Source organism: Apaloderma vittatum, unplaced genomic scaffold, assembly GCF_000703405.1.
Source record: "Apaloderma vittatum isolate BGI_N311 unplaced genomic scaffold, ASM70340v1 scaffold26583, whole genome shotgun sequence".
Taxonomy (NCBI): Eukaryota; Metazoa; Chordata; class Aves; order Trogoniformes; family Trogonidae; genus Apaloderma; species Apaloderma vittatum.
In genome coordinates this window covers 21515-42684 of record NW_009710348.1, presented here as the reverse complement: position 1 = coordinate 42684, position 21170 = coordinate 21515, and the positions used below count along the sequence as shown (strand labels likewise).

The window sequence follows — 21170 nt, the reverse complement described above, 5'->3', positions numbered from 1 at the left end:
GGTGTAAATCAGCAGCACTCTATCAACTACAGCGGTTTTTTATGGCGTCTGAAAATCTAGCTCAGCAGGTTTAAGGCTGAATTTGAATTATTCCAAATTATAAATGGACCCTGGGATTCTCTTTAATTCCCTCTGTATAATTTACTCTTGAATCTGACTTGGCTTCCTTAGTGGCCTTCATAACCCAGTGCCCTTTGTTAATTTCCCATATGATGATTTCCAGGAGTCTATAAACGACATCTTTCGAATGGACTGCTTATTCAGTTTCTGTGTTCAATAGAGCTATTTTGGTTTGTTTAGGTTTTCTTGAAAAATATTGTGTACTTTATTGTTCATGGATTCAGGAGGTGTCTAGGACTCAAACTAGGGCATGCGAGTGTTCTGTAAGCCCTCTGCCAAAGCATGCAGCATTCCCCTGGTAGGTACTACCTTGATTTGCCAGCCATGGACTTCTACAAGTTCATCCTGCCAGTCAAACTGTTGCCACAAGTGGGGTGTTTTTGTGATGTATGAAATTTTGGCTAGAGATTAAGGGCCACAACCTATCTGTAGGGCAGCATAGTGCAATAGCAAGACTGTTTTTCTCATCAGCTGTTAACCTGCAGTTTAATTTTGATCAAGTTATTTTCACCTCAGTGGCACTTTTTGTCAGTGTTTTGTATGTTTGGCATGGAGACTGCCTATTACCATATGTTTGCTCATTGCACAGTAAACCTCTTTTTTCAATTGCTGGCTCTAGGCTTTGCTGTAATAGAAACCATAACAGTAATAAAATTCACGTGCTCATTCCGAGTCTAAATTTGACCCTGTGTACTGCCTTCAATTACTATTAACTGTAGCTGCTTTAGGAGTCTGTGCCTCTCTCTGATTTTCCTTTTGATCAGAAGCTATATTTTCGACATGTCAGAAATATACCAAGCTGTCATGTATAATAGCCTCTGCACATAACTATGTTGCAGTTTCTTCTGCAACTGTTCAGAGCTGCTGAAATAATTAAAATGCTTTGAACACTGCGTGCTTCAGCTGAAACAAAGACTGGTGAGAAAAGCATGTTTATGTAAACCTGCAATTTCTCTTCCTTTTACAGACCTTGATGAATGCTCAGAAAACTTGAATCTCTGTGAAAATGGGCAGTGCCTCAATGCCCCTGGAGGATATCGCTGTGAATGTGATATGGGGTTTTTGCCAAGTCCAGATGGGAAAGCATGTGAAGGTAATTTTCTGTAAGCTTTAAACAACACTCAGCAAATTCTGCCTTAATAATATTTTACGTCTGAAAAATTTTAGAATTGGTTGCAGTTGTGGTTATATTGAGAACTGCATGAAGATCGTCAATAGTAGTTGCTTTTTTGAGTTTATATGTTTATTACAGCACTCTGCATGTTCACCTACCTGTTTTATAGAGAGAGAACTTCTTTTTGGAGTCTACCTCACAACGCATAATTTGTGGGTCTGCTTGGAGATCCAAATGGCGCTGTCCCCTACCATTTCATCTTAGTCATTTGTACTCAGTTCTTCATTTTATTCTTAGCAGTGAAACAGAAAAAGCTATTTCTTTGCCTTGGTGTATATGAAACTGAAAACCGCTGATTTGGTAGCTAATACAGTGATAATACGGTAATCATGTTTTGAGGGCTTCTGTGATATGCAGAAGCCCTGCAGAAAGTTTATGTGACCACCAAAACAAATATGCCATGAATATTTGTTTAGATTTCAAAGTGAGTTGTCTGATCTCTACAACTTGATCATAAGAGCTTTCTTGTGCAAAGATTTACAAAAATCAAATAATTAACATGCTGCCAACATGATTAAGGTCATATATTTGATTGTAACATTTTTAATATTCAGTTGATACAGCACTAACGAATTAAGTCAGTCAAGAAGAAGCAGCTGTAGCAGATGACATAGTAATAGCTGAAGGGAACTGTTGTGTTATGGAGTTCATAAGTACATGACTATAAATAGGATTTTTTTTTCCCCTGAAAAATGTTCTCTGTATTTTTTTTTAGTAATCTACCAAGAGAAATAATTTACAAGAGTAGATTTTTCTGCAGACTAAAACAATATTAGATTTCATAATGTTTCATGAAACAATTTACTTTCAAACCTTTTAGCTGACTTTAAATAGCTTATATAGAGCCTGGCTTCTGTTGCTAAAACAGCCTTTCCTTGATGTCTCAGATGTGTACCCTAAATGCAGTATTTTAAGGACCTTTGTAAACACACACTTTTTTATTGTATCAGATTGGTTGTTCTTTGTGTAGTGCATATGGCATTTCGTGAATACTAAATAAGATGCAATGATTTGGACAAAAGGCACAAAAGTGAGTTCTGCTTGCCAAACTTGGGATCTGTCAAATGCAGAAACCTGAAGATAAGCATCAAGTTCACCTTTGGGCACAAGCTTTTCCTTTGCTAATGTCCAACTTTCTGCAGGTGACTGCTGATTTAGAATAGACTTCATTTTTAAAAACATATCTCCTGTCATGTTTAATTTTGCTGCTTGTCAGATTAGCCTACTAATAAGCTCCGATTGTTTCTGGCATAGCTTCCAGAGACACTGGAAAGAGCCTTTTGCCCCCCCCAAAAAAAAAAGGTTAGAGATTAGGTTCCTTAGGCTCCAAACATAAATCTTGCATGTTATTTTTGTTGGTATTACATGGTGTATAGAAGCAGTTGGCTTCTAGATTGATGTTTTCTGCCCCTTTTTGCAGTTCTCTGTCTGTATTTTTAAAGAGGTAAGGAAACCTCATATTTTTCTCTCCTCCTCTTCTATCAGATATTGACGAGTGCTCACTTCCTAACATCTGTGTCTACGGCACTTGTCATAACCTCCCTGGACTTTTCCGATGTGAGTGTGAAGTGGGCTACGAGTTGGACAGAAGTGGTGGTAATTGCACAGGTAAAGATAATTTTAAACATGCTTTGTACTTTTCTGTTAGGCTTGTGGTTAGCTCCTTTTAAAAAGCTGTACAAATCAGACTGGATATAGGAAAATACAGACTTCCCTACCATCTAACACTGGATTCCCCTTCATGCCTTTTCTGTACTCCTCTTTCCTTTTCTTTGTCAGCCTCTGGTATCCCATTGGCTTAAGAGAAGAGACAAAAAAACAGAGCAGGGAGAACCCTTTGCTCTGTCCACATTTCCCAAGCAGAGATAGGTTCTGTCTTTTAGTTTCCATTCAAAGTACTGGATGGTAAGCTATGACCTTGTCATGTACTTTTCCCTTAAGCATTTTTTTAGAACTTTATATGAATTTTAGTTCAGGAATTGATTCCAGGGAAAGCACATTCTTCCCTGTGAAATGATGAATTCATTTCAGACTACTGTTCTTCTAAAATGCGTATGTATTTTTTAGAGCTTTAGAGGTGACTATCTCATAACTAATGGCTTGGTGGTAGTTAGCATATGATACCTTATACATCGATTGTTTGTGCTGTCCTTGAGTGTTTGCTTACCATGTGATGGTTTTTCTTGCAGATGTTAATGAATGTGCAGATCCCACGACCTGTATTAGTGGCACGTGTGTCAATACTGCAGGTAGTTACACCTGTGAGTGCCCTCCTGATTTTGAGCTGAATCCCACTCGAGTTGGATGCGTTGGTAAGGGACCACTCTTTATGTTATTTACACGTGAGGTTGCACAGATGGGCTGCTGAGTGCTTGGGAATAAAGTCCCAGGTCATGCAAAAGGGCTGGAACAGGCTCTCCAACTCCCACTCACCTGCCTCTGGCTTAGAAATTATAATAGTGCAACAGGAGTATGTCCAGAGTGATGCAGCCATGCCAGCAGTGCCTGGTTGCCAGAACCAACCCCTTGGGGCTCGTTTGAGCTGTCCCCAATGTACAGCAGGCATGAGACAATTTTAAATTTCAGCAAGCCTAAACAAACATCCAGCTGGCCCCAAGGTGGCAGGCAGATGAAGTTGCAGCATAAAGCCCTTGGAGCTTTGAGTGCAGCTTGGTTAGGTGCAGCTTTATGACCAGTGGAAATAGTCTCGTATTAGGCTCCAACTGCTTAGTAATCCTCTGATATGTTTTTGGCTTTTGTTTGTTTAAGAGGACATAGGGATGGTCCTCAAATTCAAACGTGTTTGAGATTTCTAACATTTCGTAGATAGATTTCATGCTTTTTAACCTCAAGGAGTGAAGAAAGCAGTGAGTTTCTAGAATTGGAAGGAATACAAATTCAGGTGAAAATGTACACCGAAATGAGGAAAGGCCTGGCTGAACTGTCCTTGGTCATGCTGGATAAATTCCCTACTTTGTGAGAAGTCCAACAAAACCAAGGAATGGGGCCCAGCTGTCCTAACTAAGTGAGAAAGGTGGGCCCTCCTGGACAACCTAAGTTACTTTCTGTGAAATGAGAGTAATGAGAGCCATCTGAAGGGATCCCTCACCCTGGGATGATGTTTTGTGCTTTCCTCTCTAACAAGATGTGTTTATCATTACGTGCATTCTGAATAGATACACGATCTGGCAACTGTTACCTGGACATTAAAACTCGTGGAGATAACGGTGGCACCTTCTGCAGCAACGAGATTGGAGTGGGTGTTTCCAAGGCCTCCTGTTGCTGCTCCCTGGGCAAAGCTTGGGGAGTTCCCTGTGAACATTGCCCACTTGTGAACACAAGTAAGTCAGCCTTCCTGAGTTAAACACAACACACAAGGTATTTTGATTTTTTTTCTAATTTAGCCTTTAATCATTTATCGCGTACATATATGGGACAGGTTTCCACCAGTCTTAACCAAAAACTTTACTAGTCTTTCAGAAAGATTATTTTGTCATAATATTATTATCACTTCTGAGCAAGTTTGCTGTTTCACAAAAAACTGATTATGAAATGTGATAGCAGTTGAAGTTGTTACAGAGTAAAACCTAATGTTTGTAGCTAGTTATTTTGATGCATTACATTTAAATTAACTGTAAGAATCTGATTAATTTTCAAAAATAATTGTGCTGAAAATGTTTCTACTATTTTAGGGTCATAAATCTGTTTTGTTTTCAGCTGAATACAAGGTTCTTTGCCCTGGAGGGGAAGGATTCCGACCAAACCCTATTACAGTTATATTAGAAGGTAATGTTTATATTTCCCTATATGTACACATCTGAAATTGTTAAACTCTTCAGCGAGTGTTGTTTTTTATGAAAAAGCATGAGTGAAATGTTTGTCATTTTGTTTGAACAGATATTGATGAATGTCAAGAACTACCTGGACTTTGCCAAGGAGGAAAATGTATTAATACATTTGGTAGCTTCCAGTGTCAGTGTCCATCAGGGTACTATTTGAATGAAGAGACTAGAGTGTGCGATGGTACGTAGTCTTCTGCTTTTATTTTTAGAAAATGATGACAGATCGATATGCAGAAGAATGAATCTGTACTTGAAAAGGAACATAGCCTGACCAAACAGTGTAAAGCTTAAGGGTGGGAAATTGGAACAAGTTGAAGTCTTACACAGAGAAAATTATGAAGTCTTACATGGAGAAAATTTGTTCTTCACCATGTTGAAATATATATAATTTTCTGCTTAAAATGATCAAATTTTGATCAAAACCAGATAATACAACATTTTTTTAATTTAAATAAAACATAATTTGCTAACCAGCTATAAAAATAGCTGTTGGGTAACAAATAAGCCATCAGATAAAGAGCAAACTTGCCCCATGACTCTGTGGGGCTGGTTACAGTGTGTTCATGCCTTTTTTCCACTGCTTATTTGCTCTCCTACTGATCTCAGTATCCAGCTGAAAATACTGGTTGTACTGCAAAACAGTTCTTGTCTCAGTCTGGGAATCCAGAATGGATGAGATTCTCAAATGCTATTTCTGTGCAAGAGATGGAAAAACCAGGTTACTGTCTCTGAGATGCCTGGATGTATCAGACATCCCATGTCTGCATCACTGCCAGGCTTTCCCTGGCCACCTGTGCCACTGCTTCCTTCTCTGAGTGGGCTTTGCTCCACCACAGCCTTGCCTAGAGCCCCTTCAGCTGTCCTCCATCAGTACCTTCCTACCTCAGACATTACTGAGACATTTTTCTCAGAAGCACAAAGAGAAAAGCTTCTGTGGCCACTCACTGCCTCTTTATTCTCTTCTAGATGTGAATGAGTGTGAGACACCTGGCATTTGTGGACCTGGCACATGTTACAACACTGTTGGGAACTACACCTGCATCTGTCCCCCTGATTACATGCAAGTCAACGGAGGAAACAACTGCATGGGTATGGGTGGTTGTTTGGGGTTTTTAAGCTTTATCTTAGTGCTTTGGGAACAGGCTTTACTGGGCACAAATCAGAATTATTTCTCTGAATTTAGTTATACAAGAATTAACTAAACGAAAAATCAAGCTTCTTTCATTCATTTTATCAAGTAAAGCAAGGCAGATCAGTTTTAAGATAGACCTTTCAGTACCTCATCAGAATTTCTCTTTTAACTTGATATTTTCTCTGTGCATCCCTTCCAAGTTTCACTTTAGCTTTAAAAGCTTCTACATATGAAACACAAATTACGCAGACTTCACAGGATGAAGTCACAAGCTGTGTACAGTTCTTACGGGGAACCATAAACTAGCTCATGTTTTCAGTGTTGAGCAAAAGGCCAATATTGAATCTTTTTATGAGTCTGACCAGTGTATTCCATGTTGGTTGCTCTTGAATATTTGTATTGCAAACACTTTTTCATACTTTTAGAGTAATCTCCTAGGAACAAGCTGTTCTGTAGTATTCTACAGTGCTGCTGCATCTGCTTGACAGGGGTCTAGAAAGCACATGTTTGAAGGAGATATCTTCCAAACTCTTCAGGTAGATCATCTTTCTAAAAGTTGCTAATGCATTGGCCTGGGTTTTTCTTCAATGTCACAGATATGAGAAGAAGTCTGTGTTACAGAAATTACTATGCTGACAATCAAACCTGTGATGGTGAGCTACTCTTTAATATGACCAAGAAAATGTGCTGCTGTTCCTACAACATTGGACGTGCGTGGAATAAGCCTTGTGAACAGTGTCCTATCCCAAGCACTGGTATGTTTTTGCATTGCAGAGCTGTTTGAAGGCCTTGGTAACGTATTAATTGCTACTAGTGGGTGTAACATAGTTAGGGATGCTATGTCTTTGTCTGTTCTTGTGTATCTAAGATGAAGGGATTATATTGCTTTGTAGGCCTGGAGGTGATCAGCCCCAGTCACAACGAAGGCAGGTGGAGTGGTTTGTGTTCACGCTGCTGGGCCATCCCTCACTTGTTCCAGTTTCCCTATCTGGGAGACTTCATGCCTCTTGCAGTGACCTTTGAATGAGAACCCAGGTGCATGCTAAGCACTTGCTTGGCCTCTGCGAAGGGTCTGCATACCTGTGTGCCTGGAGGTGCTGAAAGAAGTAGAGTAAGAATTTTATTGGGCAAAGGAGGTAGTGAATTTTTGGCTGTTGATTAATTACAAATACTGTAATCGCTGCTTTGTTTTCCTGTTGCAGATGAATTCTCCACACTCTGTGGAAGTCAAAGGCCTGGCTTCTTCATTGACATTTATACAGGATTACCAGTTGGTGAGTTGTTTTGAACTAGATTTCGTGCTACCTCTGCCCAGGGAAGAGAGAGGTTTGTTTTCCTAATTATTTTTTCACAGGAGGGATAACAACTAAACAGTGTAATGGAGTTCAACCCTCTTTTTAAGTCTGAGCCTGCAAAGTTTCTGCCTAGCTCCTCCTAGCTGGCAGCAATGATAATTGCTGCTTGTAATCAAGGCAACATAAAGCTCCAAAGAAACTGTAATCAGGCCTACATGAGCAGGGCACAGATACCAAGAATAAGAGGTCTGGGAGTAAGGCCAACCAGCGTTTGGCCTGAGAGGAATTAGGAGTCTTTCCTTCAAACTAAAGCAGAGATTTAATCTGACATTTCACATCAGTTCCCCTGTGTATTGGTTTGACACAAAAATCCTTTCTTCTGCTCAGCTGGAATATTTCTCACATACGTTATTGTGTGTAACATTTGAATCGTGAGTAACAAGTTGCAAAACAAAAAAGAGGGAAAGAATGAGGAATTCTAAGACAAGGAGTTGAGTAAATCCCTAATGGGACTCCCTTTTGTTTTTATGCACACAAAAATGCAAATAAGAAGCAGATAATGTGGCCTGTAGCAAACAAGAGGCAGCGTGTAGGCAGTAATCAGGTGCTTTAACAGTAAACCATTGCTGTGATGCAGTGTTCAAGTAGTTAGGTGGAAATACTTCTAGTAAAGTGGGGAGTGAATTTTTTTAAAGAAGTTACAATAATGCATAGTGTTTATTATTTACTGAGTCATTTTTTAGAAGCTGAGTTCCCCATTCTTGCTATTAGCATTAGCCCAGGTTGTTGCTGAGTCTACACAAGCTAACTGGGCCCTTCACCAGCAACAACAGGGAGACCTTGCTAACATGCGCAGGTAAAAGCTACACCTGTAGCAGGTGACGCGTGTGCCAGGAGCGTTGCAGTGTGCTCTGTCTGCCCCGCCGTGTCATAGAGCAGTGCATGTCCAGGAGCCAACTGAGACAGAAGGGCCGTTCCACAGAGGCCTCCAGAACATCCCAGTGCACGCAGCCCTGTGGCGAGACACTGATACACGCACTGCTTTATGCTGTGCGAATCACAGGCTTTCCCTGCTGCCTTGGGATCGTCACAGGTCTCACCAGGTTGTAGCTCTCAACCTGCTGCTTTTGCACAGGAGTCACTTGTGTCCCTTATCTGTAGGCACAGGGCACCGGAACCGGGTAGCGCCCACTCTGCAGGAACAGTGGTCTGTGTACATTGTAACGTTTGGTTACAGTCCTTACATGATGTTACTCTTCTGTTTGTGTTAAAGTTCTATACATTTACACTAGGTGATTGTTTCAGAGACAGAATTAGTTCTATTTTTGACTCATCCTTTATGTAGTCAGAGGACTCAGGATTACAGAATCTAATGTAGGAAATGAAGGATTTGATCCAGCAGCAGAAACTAAAAAAAACCAACCAGAAAACATTATCTGATAGAAACTCAACGTTAGCTGACAATTTCTCACCATATTCTCGGTCTTGTGTACATCAGTGCATGTGGCAATTTTTACTAAAGGGAGAGGTGTGGATGGGTCTCTTTCATGTTGTCAGAATGTTAAAGATGTGTAACTCTAAGGACTCAATAGGCAATCATATAATTGTAATAGCAGCTGGGGTTTGTTTTCTGCTGAAATGAGTTGCTTAACCTAGGTGTTGGCAGCCCTTCAGATGTTACCTGGCATTGTCACTTTCCAACTGTTATAGAAAAACATGAAAGTCTTTTCAGATTAACAAGGGTAAAACAGGGCAAAATTAATTCCGACAAATGTTTGCTTTCAGTCATGCTCCCCTACATAAATCGAAGACAGTTCATTCTCTCTATTTGACTCTTCCCAATAAGTCCACTGTAATACTTGAGAAGATGATGAAGTTCATCAGGGCTATGGATGGGAGACTTGAGAAACGATGTGTGCTACCCTCTGCATTTGTATGTGGCAGGATTTATGTTCACTACAGTGAAGAGTCAGAACCTGAGGAAATAGGGAATGTCTACATTTCCACAGTTTGGAGTGACTTGCTGGCTATTGCAGTTGGGAACATTCTGATGTTTGCATTATAGGTTTGAAAATTCTCTTAAGAATAATGCATAAGGACATATTCTGTGGCAGAAGATTTAATGAAGGGCTATTTACAAGTATTGCAAAACCATTCTTCTTGCAGATATTGATGAATGCAGAGAGATTCCTGGAGTGTGTGAAAACGGGATCTGTATAAACATGGTTGGCAGCTTCCGATGCGAATGTCCTGTGGGTTTCTTCTACAATGACAAGCTACTGATCTGTGAAGGTAGAATGCTGATCTCATTCAGAGAAACGGAATTTCACCAACTGGCAATTCAGACGCTGGCAAATGTGATATACTTGCAAGTCATCCTTAATGAGGGGAGAATACTGGTATCAATGTAATAAGTCTATGTTAATTCAGACATTTTGAATTCTTTTGCATAAAAAAATATCAGATTTTCCATCAGTCATCTAAGGCCTTGAAGGAGCATGAGTCAACAGTCATGGGAAGAGACATTGTTTTTCACATTTGACAGTTAAGCCAAGAAAAGAATAGTAGTCTTGAGCCATGAGTGCAATTTCTTTTTAATTCCAAGATACTTTTTCTAGTGGAACAAAGATTTCTGTAAATAATACAAACACATGATATTTTTCTCCAATTTAAACATTTCCTAACATTGTACTGGTCAGTTTGATGGAGAAACTGAAGACAGCATTATGAATTGTTGTTGTTTACTGGTATGGTTGTGACTGCAGCCAACATGGGTGCAGCAAGCAAGGCATCGAGAGCTTCAAGTAAAAGCATCTTCTTATGCTGCTTCTAACTGAAACACAATTGTATTTCTAGGGAGATAAAGTTCTCTTTTTGCAGCAGCTAAAGTAAGGAAAATTGGTCAAAATTTTTTGCTGAAAATTTGATAATGTTCTTTACATTGAAGGCTACTAATTTCCAACAGGGATCTTGATGCTCTCTTATGATCAAGGAAGATCTTCGTAGTCTTAACTGGAGATCTGTGCAGACATAGGAGCTTACTTCCTCTGATTGCAGTCTTAAGACTGAAACAGACCCAAGTGAAGTGTTGCAACAGCCTCTCATGGGCCCTCCAAGACCTTCAGAAAAGAGTTATCTAAATTCTCTAAATAGGAATAAATTTTACAAATGGAGCATATGGGTTCGGGATAGTTTCAGGGAGATGACTAAATGTGAGGAAGTATCTATTTGGTCAATCAATATATTTATCAATATATTTATTTTTTAAGAATTAAAAAGCAGTTCTTGTGTTTGGGTAAGGTAACACTCTTTTCATTAAAAACAAAGTAGTTTTTATGTCTTTCTAGTGCCGTAGCTTTCTAGCTGACCATAACAATCAAATTCCCTTTTTGTATTGGCAGATATTGATGAATGCCAAAATGGACCGGTATGTCAGCAAAATGCAGAATGTGTCAACACAGCTGGTAGCTACCGTTGTGACTGTAAACCTGGCTACAGGTTCACATCAACAGGCCGCTGCACTGGTGAGTACTTCTCGCTTGTTTGTGGGAGGGTCTGCAAAAAGTAGTAGATTTTAAAAGAAGTCTAAAAAAGCACATCTCCTGTTCCGAAAATCTGATCTGGGCTCCAAGAATCCTCTTAAAGCCCATTAGGGCATCCCATAAGCATTGTGGTAATTGCCAGAGGACTAACAGGTCCATCCCCCAGAGGCATAAATGAGGATTAAGGAGTAGATGTTTTGTCTTCCACTTTATCCCACCAACCGCAAATACTTTTCTTTATCCCATGTCATGTCCAGGGAGAGAAGACCAATTGATTCACTACCTTCTGACTAACTATTTTCTGACACTAAAAATTCCATTGCGGTCCTAACAGGGACCTTCCTCTGCATAAATCTGTTGATTTTCATTATAATTTGCTAGATGTATTTTAGCAATTTATTTGCCACAAAGTACAAAAAACTCACTGTTTGTTGGGGTCTCTGCTGATAAGGTGGACTTATCTGCTCAACCATATGCAATATCTGACATAAAAAGCTTATTGTTAAACTTCCTAACTTTCATGTGGATTTAAACAGGCCCCTGAACTTTATTTTTAAATACTCCCTGAGTGGGACTGAAGTTCTCTAATCTATTTGCTTTTTCTTATAATATCATAGTCCAGAGAGGCATTCATGTTATCTTGATTACTTGAAGAATTGCAGAGATTTTTAAAGACTGCTTTGGGCCAAGCAGCTGTAAATATTATATACATTTCTGAACAAAATAATAATTACAAAGGAAACTGGCAACATTTTCCTTGGGTTTTTGCTTCTGAGTACTTGAGTTGTAGGAAGTGTACTTTTCCCTCAGTGCAATTTTTCATTGTTTCGTGTGACCCTTGAGTGCAAAGGGTGTAGGAGCAACCAGAACACTACTATGAGAACTAAAAATGTGTTTTGTTAAGTTATGCAGTGGCACATGTAAATATTCAATATGTTCCTAATGTAATTGTTCTGGTTATGGGTTCGTTACAGCAATACAGGAAGAGCCAGGAAAGGTCCTGATATGGGTTACAATACCAAACATGAATTGGCACTAACAGAAGTACTTCCCTGTATTTTACTCTTAGTTTATATTTAGTGAAAATAAAGTCACACAATTAGAGTCAAAATAAAGGTGGTTGATCAAGTACTTGATCCAGCAAAGGAAGGAAAGTGCCAACCACTCTACTGAGAGCAGAGAGTGCTGAGCACCTTGCAGTATTGGATCAGTCATTCTACTGCATGGAAGATGATCCCAGCCCAGTAGTTTATGTGCTGTTGAATCAAAACTGATGTGTCACAGCCACTAGTACTAGGAGTGCTGCATTTGTCTTACTACCAAAGTAGCATTCTTCTGGAGCTATCCATTGTGGTAAACTCATTTTTGGAGCTCAAGACAACTCTGCCTCTCAATTTTTTAAAACTTTACAGTGTTCTTTGTTTACCCCCAAAGAAGTGACTTTTCCCTGGGACTTTAATTCACTATTCATTTGGCCACAGAGCACCAAGGAGAGTCATAGTTTTCTTTTGTCTCTACTGTCCTGAGCTGCGAAGATTAGGAGTTAAGACAGCATGTTATCCAACACTGGTTTCCCTTCTGCCTCCTTTAGACTCTAATTATCAGCAGTATCATTAAAAGCATTGGGAGAGCTTGGTTCTCAGTGAACACCCATTCAAAGTTACAAGTGGCCCCAGGTGATATACACTTATCCTGGGGATGGGGACTGTCAGGATTGTTCGTCTGCCAAGTAGAGTGTAGAAAAGAGGCAGCAGAGGCAGGGAGACAAGACTTTAGCATGTGAAGCTCTTTGCAATGAGGAGCAACTTGACTCTTAGTTTTGCAATGAGCTGGGGATGGTTTGGTAAAAAAATGCACCTAATTTGCTCAGACTGCATTTGAAAGAAAATCACTGAACACTAAAATCGAGTTGATTCTAGTACAAGCTTATGGCAGCACCTCAGTTCTCATATTTTTGAGCTGCAGCAGACAAAACACCAGGAAGTGTATTGACTCAAACCAGCTCTTGTTGGTGATGAGGTCAACAAGAAGAGCTCATTTGATTAATGTTTCTGATTTGTCACGGAAAAAAAATGTGCTGGACAGCAACATCGATCATTTAATATTTTATATCATTTACTATTGATAGAATCCTGGATTCTCCCTGACAGCACTCAAAACAAGAGTAGCAGGAAGCAGTCAGCTGTTGAAGTAGTGCAGTAGATGCCCTGCTGTTGTAAGGCAGCGTATCACGTGTTGGCAGGATAGCTTTCTCCATCTCTCTCTGCAGAATTATGCAGTTGAGTGTGTGCTGCTCTTGGCAAACTATTTTCTGACTCCATATAGCACTGACTCTTCTTACTGTTTGAGTTTTGTCCCGTTTGCAGGACCGTTATATTGCATGAGGCATGGATGCTACAATACATATGTATACATATACCCATTTTATCTCTGCACAATGAGTTGATAGATCTGTGATGCATTTCATCTGTCTGTAAGCTTAGCGAGAAGTGTGGGATTCCTCTCTCTTCTCTTTTGTATTATTTCTGTGAATTAATCAAGTGATTTGTGCTATAATCAAGTGAAGCTAAAAGCAAGTAGTTGCTTTCATGAGGATACAAACTGGGATTTATATGTGGCTTTCGTATCTGTTGCAGTCAATGTAGAGCACTCAGAAATTTCCCTATATGATTTCATGTCATTAATTCTATTTTTCAAAGCAATGGTGATAAGCTTTCCCTCCAGCAAGAATATGGTTTTGGTAAATACCATTTTTACGCCAACTTTTTTTAGCTCCACAAATGCTGGAAAAAATAATTTATGAGCAAATAGCCCCTTCTCTGAGATTTAGTTAGTAATGGTTTTGTCATTATAAATTATAAGGATTATTTTTAGTTAGAGCCATGCACTGAATTTTAACTATCATCTTTCCAGCCTGTAGTTTAGAGACCTTAACTGTGCCTCTTCATTTTCAGATCGGAATGAATGTCAAGAAATTCCCAATATCTGCAGTCACGGGCAATGTATTGATACTGTTGGAAGTTTCTACTGTGTTTGTCAGAATGGATTCAAGACCAATGATGACAAAACAATGTGTATAGGCAAGTATATTGAATTAAGCTATACTTAGTATCTTCCATTACAGTAGTTATTAAGTCTGTTCTCTCTGTCATAAGATGTTGCATTACAACAACTGAGATCGTGAGCCATTTGCCACCAGACAAACGTGCACAAACACCATAGCTGGCAGTTATGCCATTACAGTAGAATGAACTTTTAAAAATACATATCCTGTCTAATGAACTGCTAATACTTTGATTCTTCAGGAAAATATTCCATTCTTCTTAGAGTTCTCTGGAGTATCTTGTCTCATTCCTTCAAGCAAGAAATTTAATAGATGAATATTGCAATGCAGCAACTGTTTGCTTGTTATCACAGGAAGTGAAGGATAGATTTCTTGCCAGAAAAAGTACCCTGAACAGAGTCATCTTCATAAAGAAAGAAATTCTTTGTTTAACCCCTTAACAGCTGTTAGTGTGGTGTCTCTTGCCTGACAAGATGAGGAGGTTTCAGAATACTTAAGATGAAAGATATCTTAGAGTTCCTCTGGGAAGGGTGAGATAGGAGCCACAGTAAGATAAGTGATTGTTGGACCCTTCATTATTTTTGTAGATTTTGATAAACCAATGTAAAATCTTCTTTTTGGGAGATCCATGAACTTGCCTGTTCACTCTGTTGGCAGTGCAGTATTTCTCTTGCCTGTGGGATAGCTACAGGCTTTCCTTTCCCCATCAATGATTAAAATTCTTGCTGCTTCTTTTTTCTCCTTCATAGACATTAATGAGTGTGAGAGAGATGCCTGTGGCAACGGAACCTGCAGAAACACCATTGGCTCTTTCAACTGTCGCTGCAATTTGGGATTCATCCTCTCACACAACAATGATTGCATAGGTAAGGAGTGGTGAGAATAGTTACACATTTCTAAAACCTTTCTGCTTCTAATGAAAGTAGATATGTGCCATTTTTGTTTGCATGGGATATACGCCATTCCTTTTTTACTCTTGCTTTGACAGTTTTACACCACAGAGCAGTAGTGGTATTTTCCCCTCATTTGCTTTTTAAATGAGATTATTTATGTATTATCAGTTATTGTGTGATACAGTGGAAACAAAAGTCTCATCTACCAAATTTCACTTGTTGCAGACATTTCTTAGGTATCTTTCTTTTTGTCTTCTTAGATGTGGACGAATGTGCAAGTGGAATTGGAACGCTCTGCAGGAATGGTCAGTGTGTGAACACGATCGGGTCCTTCCAGTGTCTGTGCAATGATGGTTATGAAGTGTCTCTGGATGGAAGAACTTGTGTTGGTGAGTACTTTCTTTTAGGGGAGAAAAAGAAGTGCATCAAACCTGGGTGAGATATTCTTAGTAAAGCAGTAGAAGAGGTCAGAGAATGCTGTCATCATTGTACCTAGCAGAAGAAAACAGTGATAAGAGGATGAGGACTCTTCTCCTGCTTCTGGGAAATTCCACCATCAGTTCGATGGAATCAAAATCAAAGCCTCAGCCACAGATTTATAGAGCTAACAGCAATTATCTCAAATAAATTGTCTTTCTTTTCTTTTAGATATCAATGAGTGTGCACTGGAGCCTGGAAAGTGCTCACCAGGCACATGTCAAAACTTGGATGGGTCATTCAGATGTATCTGTCCTCCTGGATATGTCCTGCAGAATGACAGATGTGAAGGTATGTGCTGAACAATCCTTCTGTCTCTTTCCTAGCTACTCACAGTTGTTACCACTTCCCTCTGCATCTAAACATGAGTAATGGTTAGTCTTTTGTGGCAGTGTATGGTTCTGAACTGTAGCTGCTAGTAAGTCACTTCCAGAAAAAGTCTCACCAACTTGTGTTTGAGCCAGAACTATCTGATCTGATCCCAAGAAAATCTAATCCCAGGCTGTTTGGCTGATGGCACGTTGCGGAGGTTTGCCCACTGCATGAGGTTTTGAAAACTAACCCTAGATTTTGCACCTGGATTTCTTGTTCCTCTTTCTGTCTGTTCCTTTTTGTTTGACCTTTTTGTTTTTCAAATCTGTTAGATATCAATGGTGATGTAAGGTTACATTTTATGTAGTACAGCTGCCAGGGTAAACATTTTTATTTCTCATCTCTTTAATTACTTTTCTTACAGACATTGACGAGTGTGTGGAACAGCCAGAAATTTGTGCCCTGGGCACATGTAGCAACACTCCCGGCAGTTTCAAATGTCTGTGTCCAGAAGGCTTTGTGTTGTCTTCCACAGGAAGGCGATGCCAAGGTAAGTTCATTCCTATTTTCTGGCTTTTCAAAATTTGTTTACTGTTTTATAGAAGTCTTATTAGCTGCCTGTTTCTAATATAACAAGGAGATTTTGGACTCAGACAGTGTTTTTCACAAGGAAAACATGATAATTCCATAGTTGCGGCCAGGTTGTGTCTTGCCCTAACATCTGTTTGTCATTAAAGACAACATTGCAATAAAAGAGGTGAAGATAATGTTAAATGCACCAGGTTAAGTGAGGAAATTGTGTTGCCCTGCAGCCCTGTCTTGCACCCCTGAAGCAATGTTGAGGCCACCTAGACTCTGTGTAGACTGTGACCTGTCGGACACGGACCACGCGCACAGGCAGGAGACTACTGCAATGCACTGCTGAAGGCAGCATTTCCAGGAATAAGGCTGCTGTTAGCACTTATCGAATCCACCGTAACACTTGTTATATGTTATTCCTCTTCACAAATGTGTGGGTGGAAAAAAAAATAGATGGAAAAAATTTGCAAAGACTGTTGTGTGGACAATAAGCACCCATCTGCTTAGAAGAGTCTGAAACGTCTTTTGGCTTCTAGATTACCGCGTACACTGTTCAGAGCCTAAACATGGGTACTAAGATGGAGATCAGATGCTAAAAGCTGAGCATCTAGTAATGAAAAGCCACAGGTTAGTTTATTTTGTGGATAAAGAACAAGCACAGCAAATTAGGGAGTTATTTTAAAGACATCTGAGATTACTAAATAGATACATCATTAAATGTCCTATACACAGTTTGCACAGTGGGAACCACTGATGAGTAAGACCTTTATAAGGACCTCTGTAGTTATGCTTGGCACAGAACAGTGATGCTTGTTGACACCATAGTGAGTTCTTCACTTCACAGTGGGCTAAATGAAACTGTGGCTTTGGTAAAAATGAATCCAACCTGCAGTAAACATTCATCCAAGTCTCCAAACCACCATGCAGTTTGGCACAGTTACTTCACTTCAAGAAAGCAGCATGGCTGTTTTAGCTGTGCTTTTGTAGCTTGTATAAATGAAGTTCCTTTAGTCTGAGGGGGTTGTTCTCTTCAGATAAGGAAAAGAAAATCACACAAAAAAAACCCCAAACCAAGAAACAAAATCATTAAAAAGAATACAGACCAATCTTTTCCTTTATGAAAAGATACCACTGTTTCACACATAATATCAGAGGAAAATGCACACGTGTGTATCAACATTAAGTTCATAGAATGTAAGTATCTAAGGCCAAGCAATGTTTTGTTTAAAGCTTCCCATTACCTAGGGCTTTTGTAAAATCTGGACATTGCCCAGCATCGATGCTGCAGCTGGAAAACTGGATGAGCTGCTGCTTCCACAACTGCCCTGTTGCTGTCCCCCTGCCAACACAGGGAGCTGCCAGCTCTCTGCCTTCTAGATGCTTGTGGTCTGTGATCTCAGCTCTGCTCCAGCATCCTGGTTACCAAGCTTAAGGGAGTAAAATGTAATGCCACTGGGACAATTTTCTTCGTGTGTACCTTGGGGAAGAATGATGAAGGAAAGCACTATTGAAAATGGCCTTTCATTTTAATGCTACAAAGTATTGTCTTAAGTGATTCTTGCTAATAATGGAATACAGACCTTCCTGCTGGACTGAAGAGAAGAAGCCCTCCTTTTCCATGACTGATGGAGGACACTGTATCCCATCACTTTCCTGGACTGAGATAGAGAGCTCCCTTCCCTCTTTAGATCTCCCCCAGTCAGAGACAATAATGGTCCTTCTTAACAGGCTCAGGTGGAAGTTGGGTGTTTCGTTAGGAGGGCCTCCTGGAGTTTTGCAGTTAACACCTCTTAAGTAAAAACTGTGCCAAAGTCACCCTAACTGCTCATAACAAGTTGTCTTGTTTTTTTCTATGCAGATCTGAGAGTAAGTTACTGCTTTACCAAATTTGAAGATGGAAAATGTTCTGTGCCGAAATCCCGAAACCACTCTAAACAAGAGTGCTGCTGCGCCTTAAAGGGACAGGGATGGGGAGATCCCTGTGAACTCTGCCCCGAGGAAGCAGATGGTGCGTTATTGACTAAATTACTTTATTTCATGATAGTCTCTCAGAACTTAAAGAAGATTGAGATCCTTACAAGAAGTAATTAGGAAAAATAGTTTTCCAGAGCCACCTGAGTCTTATTCCAAAGTCTTGAGGAACAGGCAGGTTTTGTGCTGCCCAACTGCACAGGGCTGAGTTTCCCACTGAGAGCTTAGCAGTGTGCCAGTGTTGCTTTCAGAGTAGGTGCGTATCTACATTTAGTTCTATTTTGTTCAACCTCTTTATGTATTTCACATAAAGAGAGCCCAGTATTTGTTACGTCTATCACTGTACTGTACTGCTGTGCTGTAAACCTCTTTGCAGCCTACTGAATTTGCAAGAGAAAAAATGAAATCATGTTAATGGTTCTCTGATATCCTGACCATGGTTAGTAGAAAATAATCTCAACAGCATCTTTAAATGGTTTTAATTAGTCCTGTGTCCATCCATCTGCTCAAGACAGAGTTTAGAGGGAAGAGGTGGGAGGTTAGGTTCGGTTGCAAGACTTGGATGTTTTTGTGTATGTGTGTCAAAACTAGACGAATTTCTGAAGCTGAAGGGCCTTTATGATTACAGGCATCCTTACTGCATTTTGGTACACCAGAGTGGCAATTTGGGATTTCTTCTTTATTCTAATACCAAGATTTACCAGGTGATTTGCACAGGTTAGGAAGTACATGCTTTCTGCAACAAAAAATAAATTTACTTGTTCTCGAAAGAAATCATCTTTAAAATCTTCAAAAACAACACAAAAAACCTTGTGGATTTGGAAACTGAATGATGCCTTCATTCTAAGCTGAACCCAGAAATTTTATTCTCAGCATACCTATAATAAAATGATTACTTACTCTATAGCAATGGGCATGCTTTAAGGAGCTACTAACTGGTCACTACTGATTAAACTGTGTCTTGAGAAAATGTAGAAATCTTTCATGGACAATAGAAAAACATGCAGTCAGTAGGATTGATGCTTTTAAAATGGAAATATTGTATCTATTTACTCCCTAAAGGAAGCTAAATAATGCTAATTGCTCATAGGATTTTACATATATACATATAGGAGATCAGATGAAATGTAAAACAAGCATACAGTTCTTATGTGAACATAAGATTTAATTGCAAGTTTATGCATTTACATATTATATTTATGGACCGGAACATGAGGAGGAGGAGTTTGGATCAGTGTTTACTTGTGTAGCTCATGAGTAGTGCTGATCACCAAGGTAGAATTTAATATACGGGAGGTTTTTTGATGTGTTTTGCGTATTTTTTACAGAGGCATTCAGACAGATTTGTCCATTTGGAATTGGCACTCTTGTTGGACCTGATGATGCAAGACTCGGTAAGTGCCTGCACTGCACAATGCCGTTGTTGCATCAGTTTGACGTTTTCTACCCGTAAGCCATTCTCCCTTTCAACTAACACCTCTGCAACTACTTCCAAAACCCATGAATTGTGGAAACTTATATATGCTTGGTTGGTTGGCTGGGTGGGTTTTTTTTCAATTATTCATACCAGTTTTAAATTCAAGCTTCAATATCTGACCTGTCAGAAATGAAACTTCTTTTAGAGTAGCATACTTGGCTACTGCATATAGGATCTAGAGAATGGATCATACAGCATACCTGTCTTTTCTAACACACTATTTGTAGCCTGATTACAGTAAATGGTTTTAATACTCCAGAAGTGCAAACCACAGTTTCCCAGATCCCTTCAGTACATTCTGTTCTCTCCCAAGACAAACAGCACTTCAGCCTTGTTGGCAAAAGTTTTCATTTAAGGAGAGCTGGATGACTACTGCTTTTCATATCTGCTCCTCTCCTTATAGCCCTAGCTGGAGAGGTTTTTTCATCTGACGTTTAGAAGCAGTTTCTTTCCTGCATTCTGAAAGCTGACATGCAAAACAAACTCTGTGCCTTTACCATAATATATAAAAATTCAAATGTTAGTATTTTTTTGTGATCTCAGCAGTATTTCTCACCAGAACAACACAGGTTCTTTGAGGGAAGTCTAAAAGAACATGAAGGCAATAGCACTTACTGTGTTGTTTGTATTTCTGGTTAAGATGTGGATGAGTGCCTTGATCCAGAAAACTGTAAATTTGGGCAGTGTATCAACACAGATGGGTCTTTCCGCTGTGAATGTCCATATGGTTACATCCTACAAGGAGCTCAGTGTGTGGGTAAGTATAGGTGTTTCATCTTCCAATTTTAAGATTCTCCTGAATTGCTAGGTATGTCATTAAGGAGTAGTGGGTCTCTATTAGGGCAGCAAAGCTGGTGAGGGGTCTGGAGAAACACGTCTTATGAAGAGTGGCTGAGGGGGCTGTGATTGTTTAGTCTGGAGAAGAGGAGGCTGAGAGGAGACCTCATTGCTCTTTACAACTACCTGAAAGCAAGTTGTAGTGAGGTGGGTGCTGATCTCTTCTCCCAAGTTACTAATCAAGAGGTAGTGGCCTCAAGTTGCACCAGGGGAGGTTTAGATTGGATATTAGAAAGAAATTCTTTACTGAAAGAGTGGTGAGGCATTGGAACGGGCTTCCCAGGGAAGTGGTGGAGTCGCCATCACTGGAAGTGTTCAAATAACGTATAGGTGTGGCGCTTCAGGACATGGTTTAATGGTTATGGTGGAGTTGGGTAGACGATTGGACTAGATGATCTTAGAGGTCTTTTCCAACCTTAATGGTTCTGTGATTCTGTCTTATTCTAATGTTGTGG

At 39.7% G+C, this 21170-nt stretch overlaps 1 protein-coding gene across 1 annotated transcript in view; it reads left to right on the top strand.

The window, feature by feature from the left end:
* FBN1 (fibrillin 1) overlaps positions 1–21170 on the top strand; it is a 135993-nt gene that overhangs the window by 99104 nt on the left and 15719 nt on the right. The window contains exons 33-51 of the mRNA XM_009867276.1: positions 1088–1213; positions 2780–2902; positions 3484–3606; positions 4471–4635; positions 5012–5080; positions 5192–5317; positions 6103–6225; positions 6865–7023; positions 7471–7542; positions 9730–9855; positions 10965–11087; positions 14060–14185; positions 14919–15035; positions 15323–15451; positions 15711–15830; positions 16276–16401; positions 18289–18438; positions 19730–19795; positions 20519–20635. Of these exons, the coding sequence (XP_009865578.1) occupies positions 1088–1213; positions 2780–2902; positions 3484–3606; positions 4471–4635; positions 5012–5080; positions 5192–5317; positions 6103–6225; positions 6865–7023; positions 7471–7542; positions 9730–9855; positions 10965–11087; positions 14060–14185; positions 14919–15035; positions 15323–15451; positions 15711–15830; positions 16276–16401; positions 18289–18438; positions 19730–19795; positions 20519–20635 (2286 nt within the window). The remainder of the gene's footprint in view (positions 1–1087; positions 1214–2779; positions 2903–3483; positions 3607–4470; positions 4636–5011; positions 5081–5191; positions 5318–6102; positions 6226–6864; positions 7024–7470; positions 7543–9729; positions 9856–10964; positions 11088–14059; positions 14186–14918; positions 15036–15322; positions 15452–15710; positions 15831–16275; positions 16402–18288; positions 18439–19729; positions 19796–20518; positions 20636–21170) is intronic.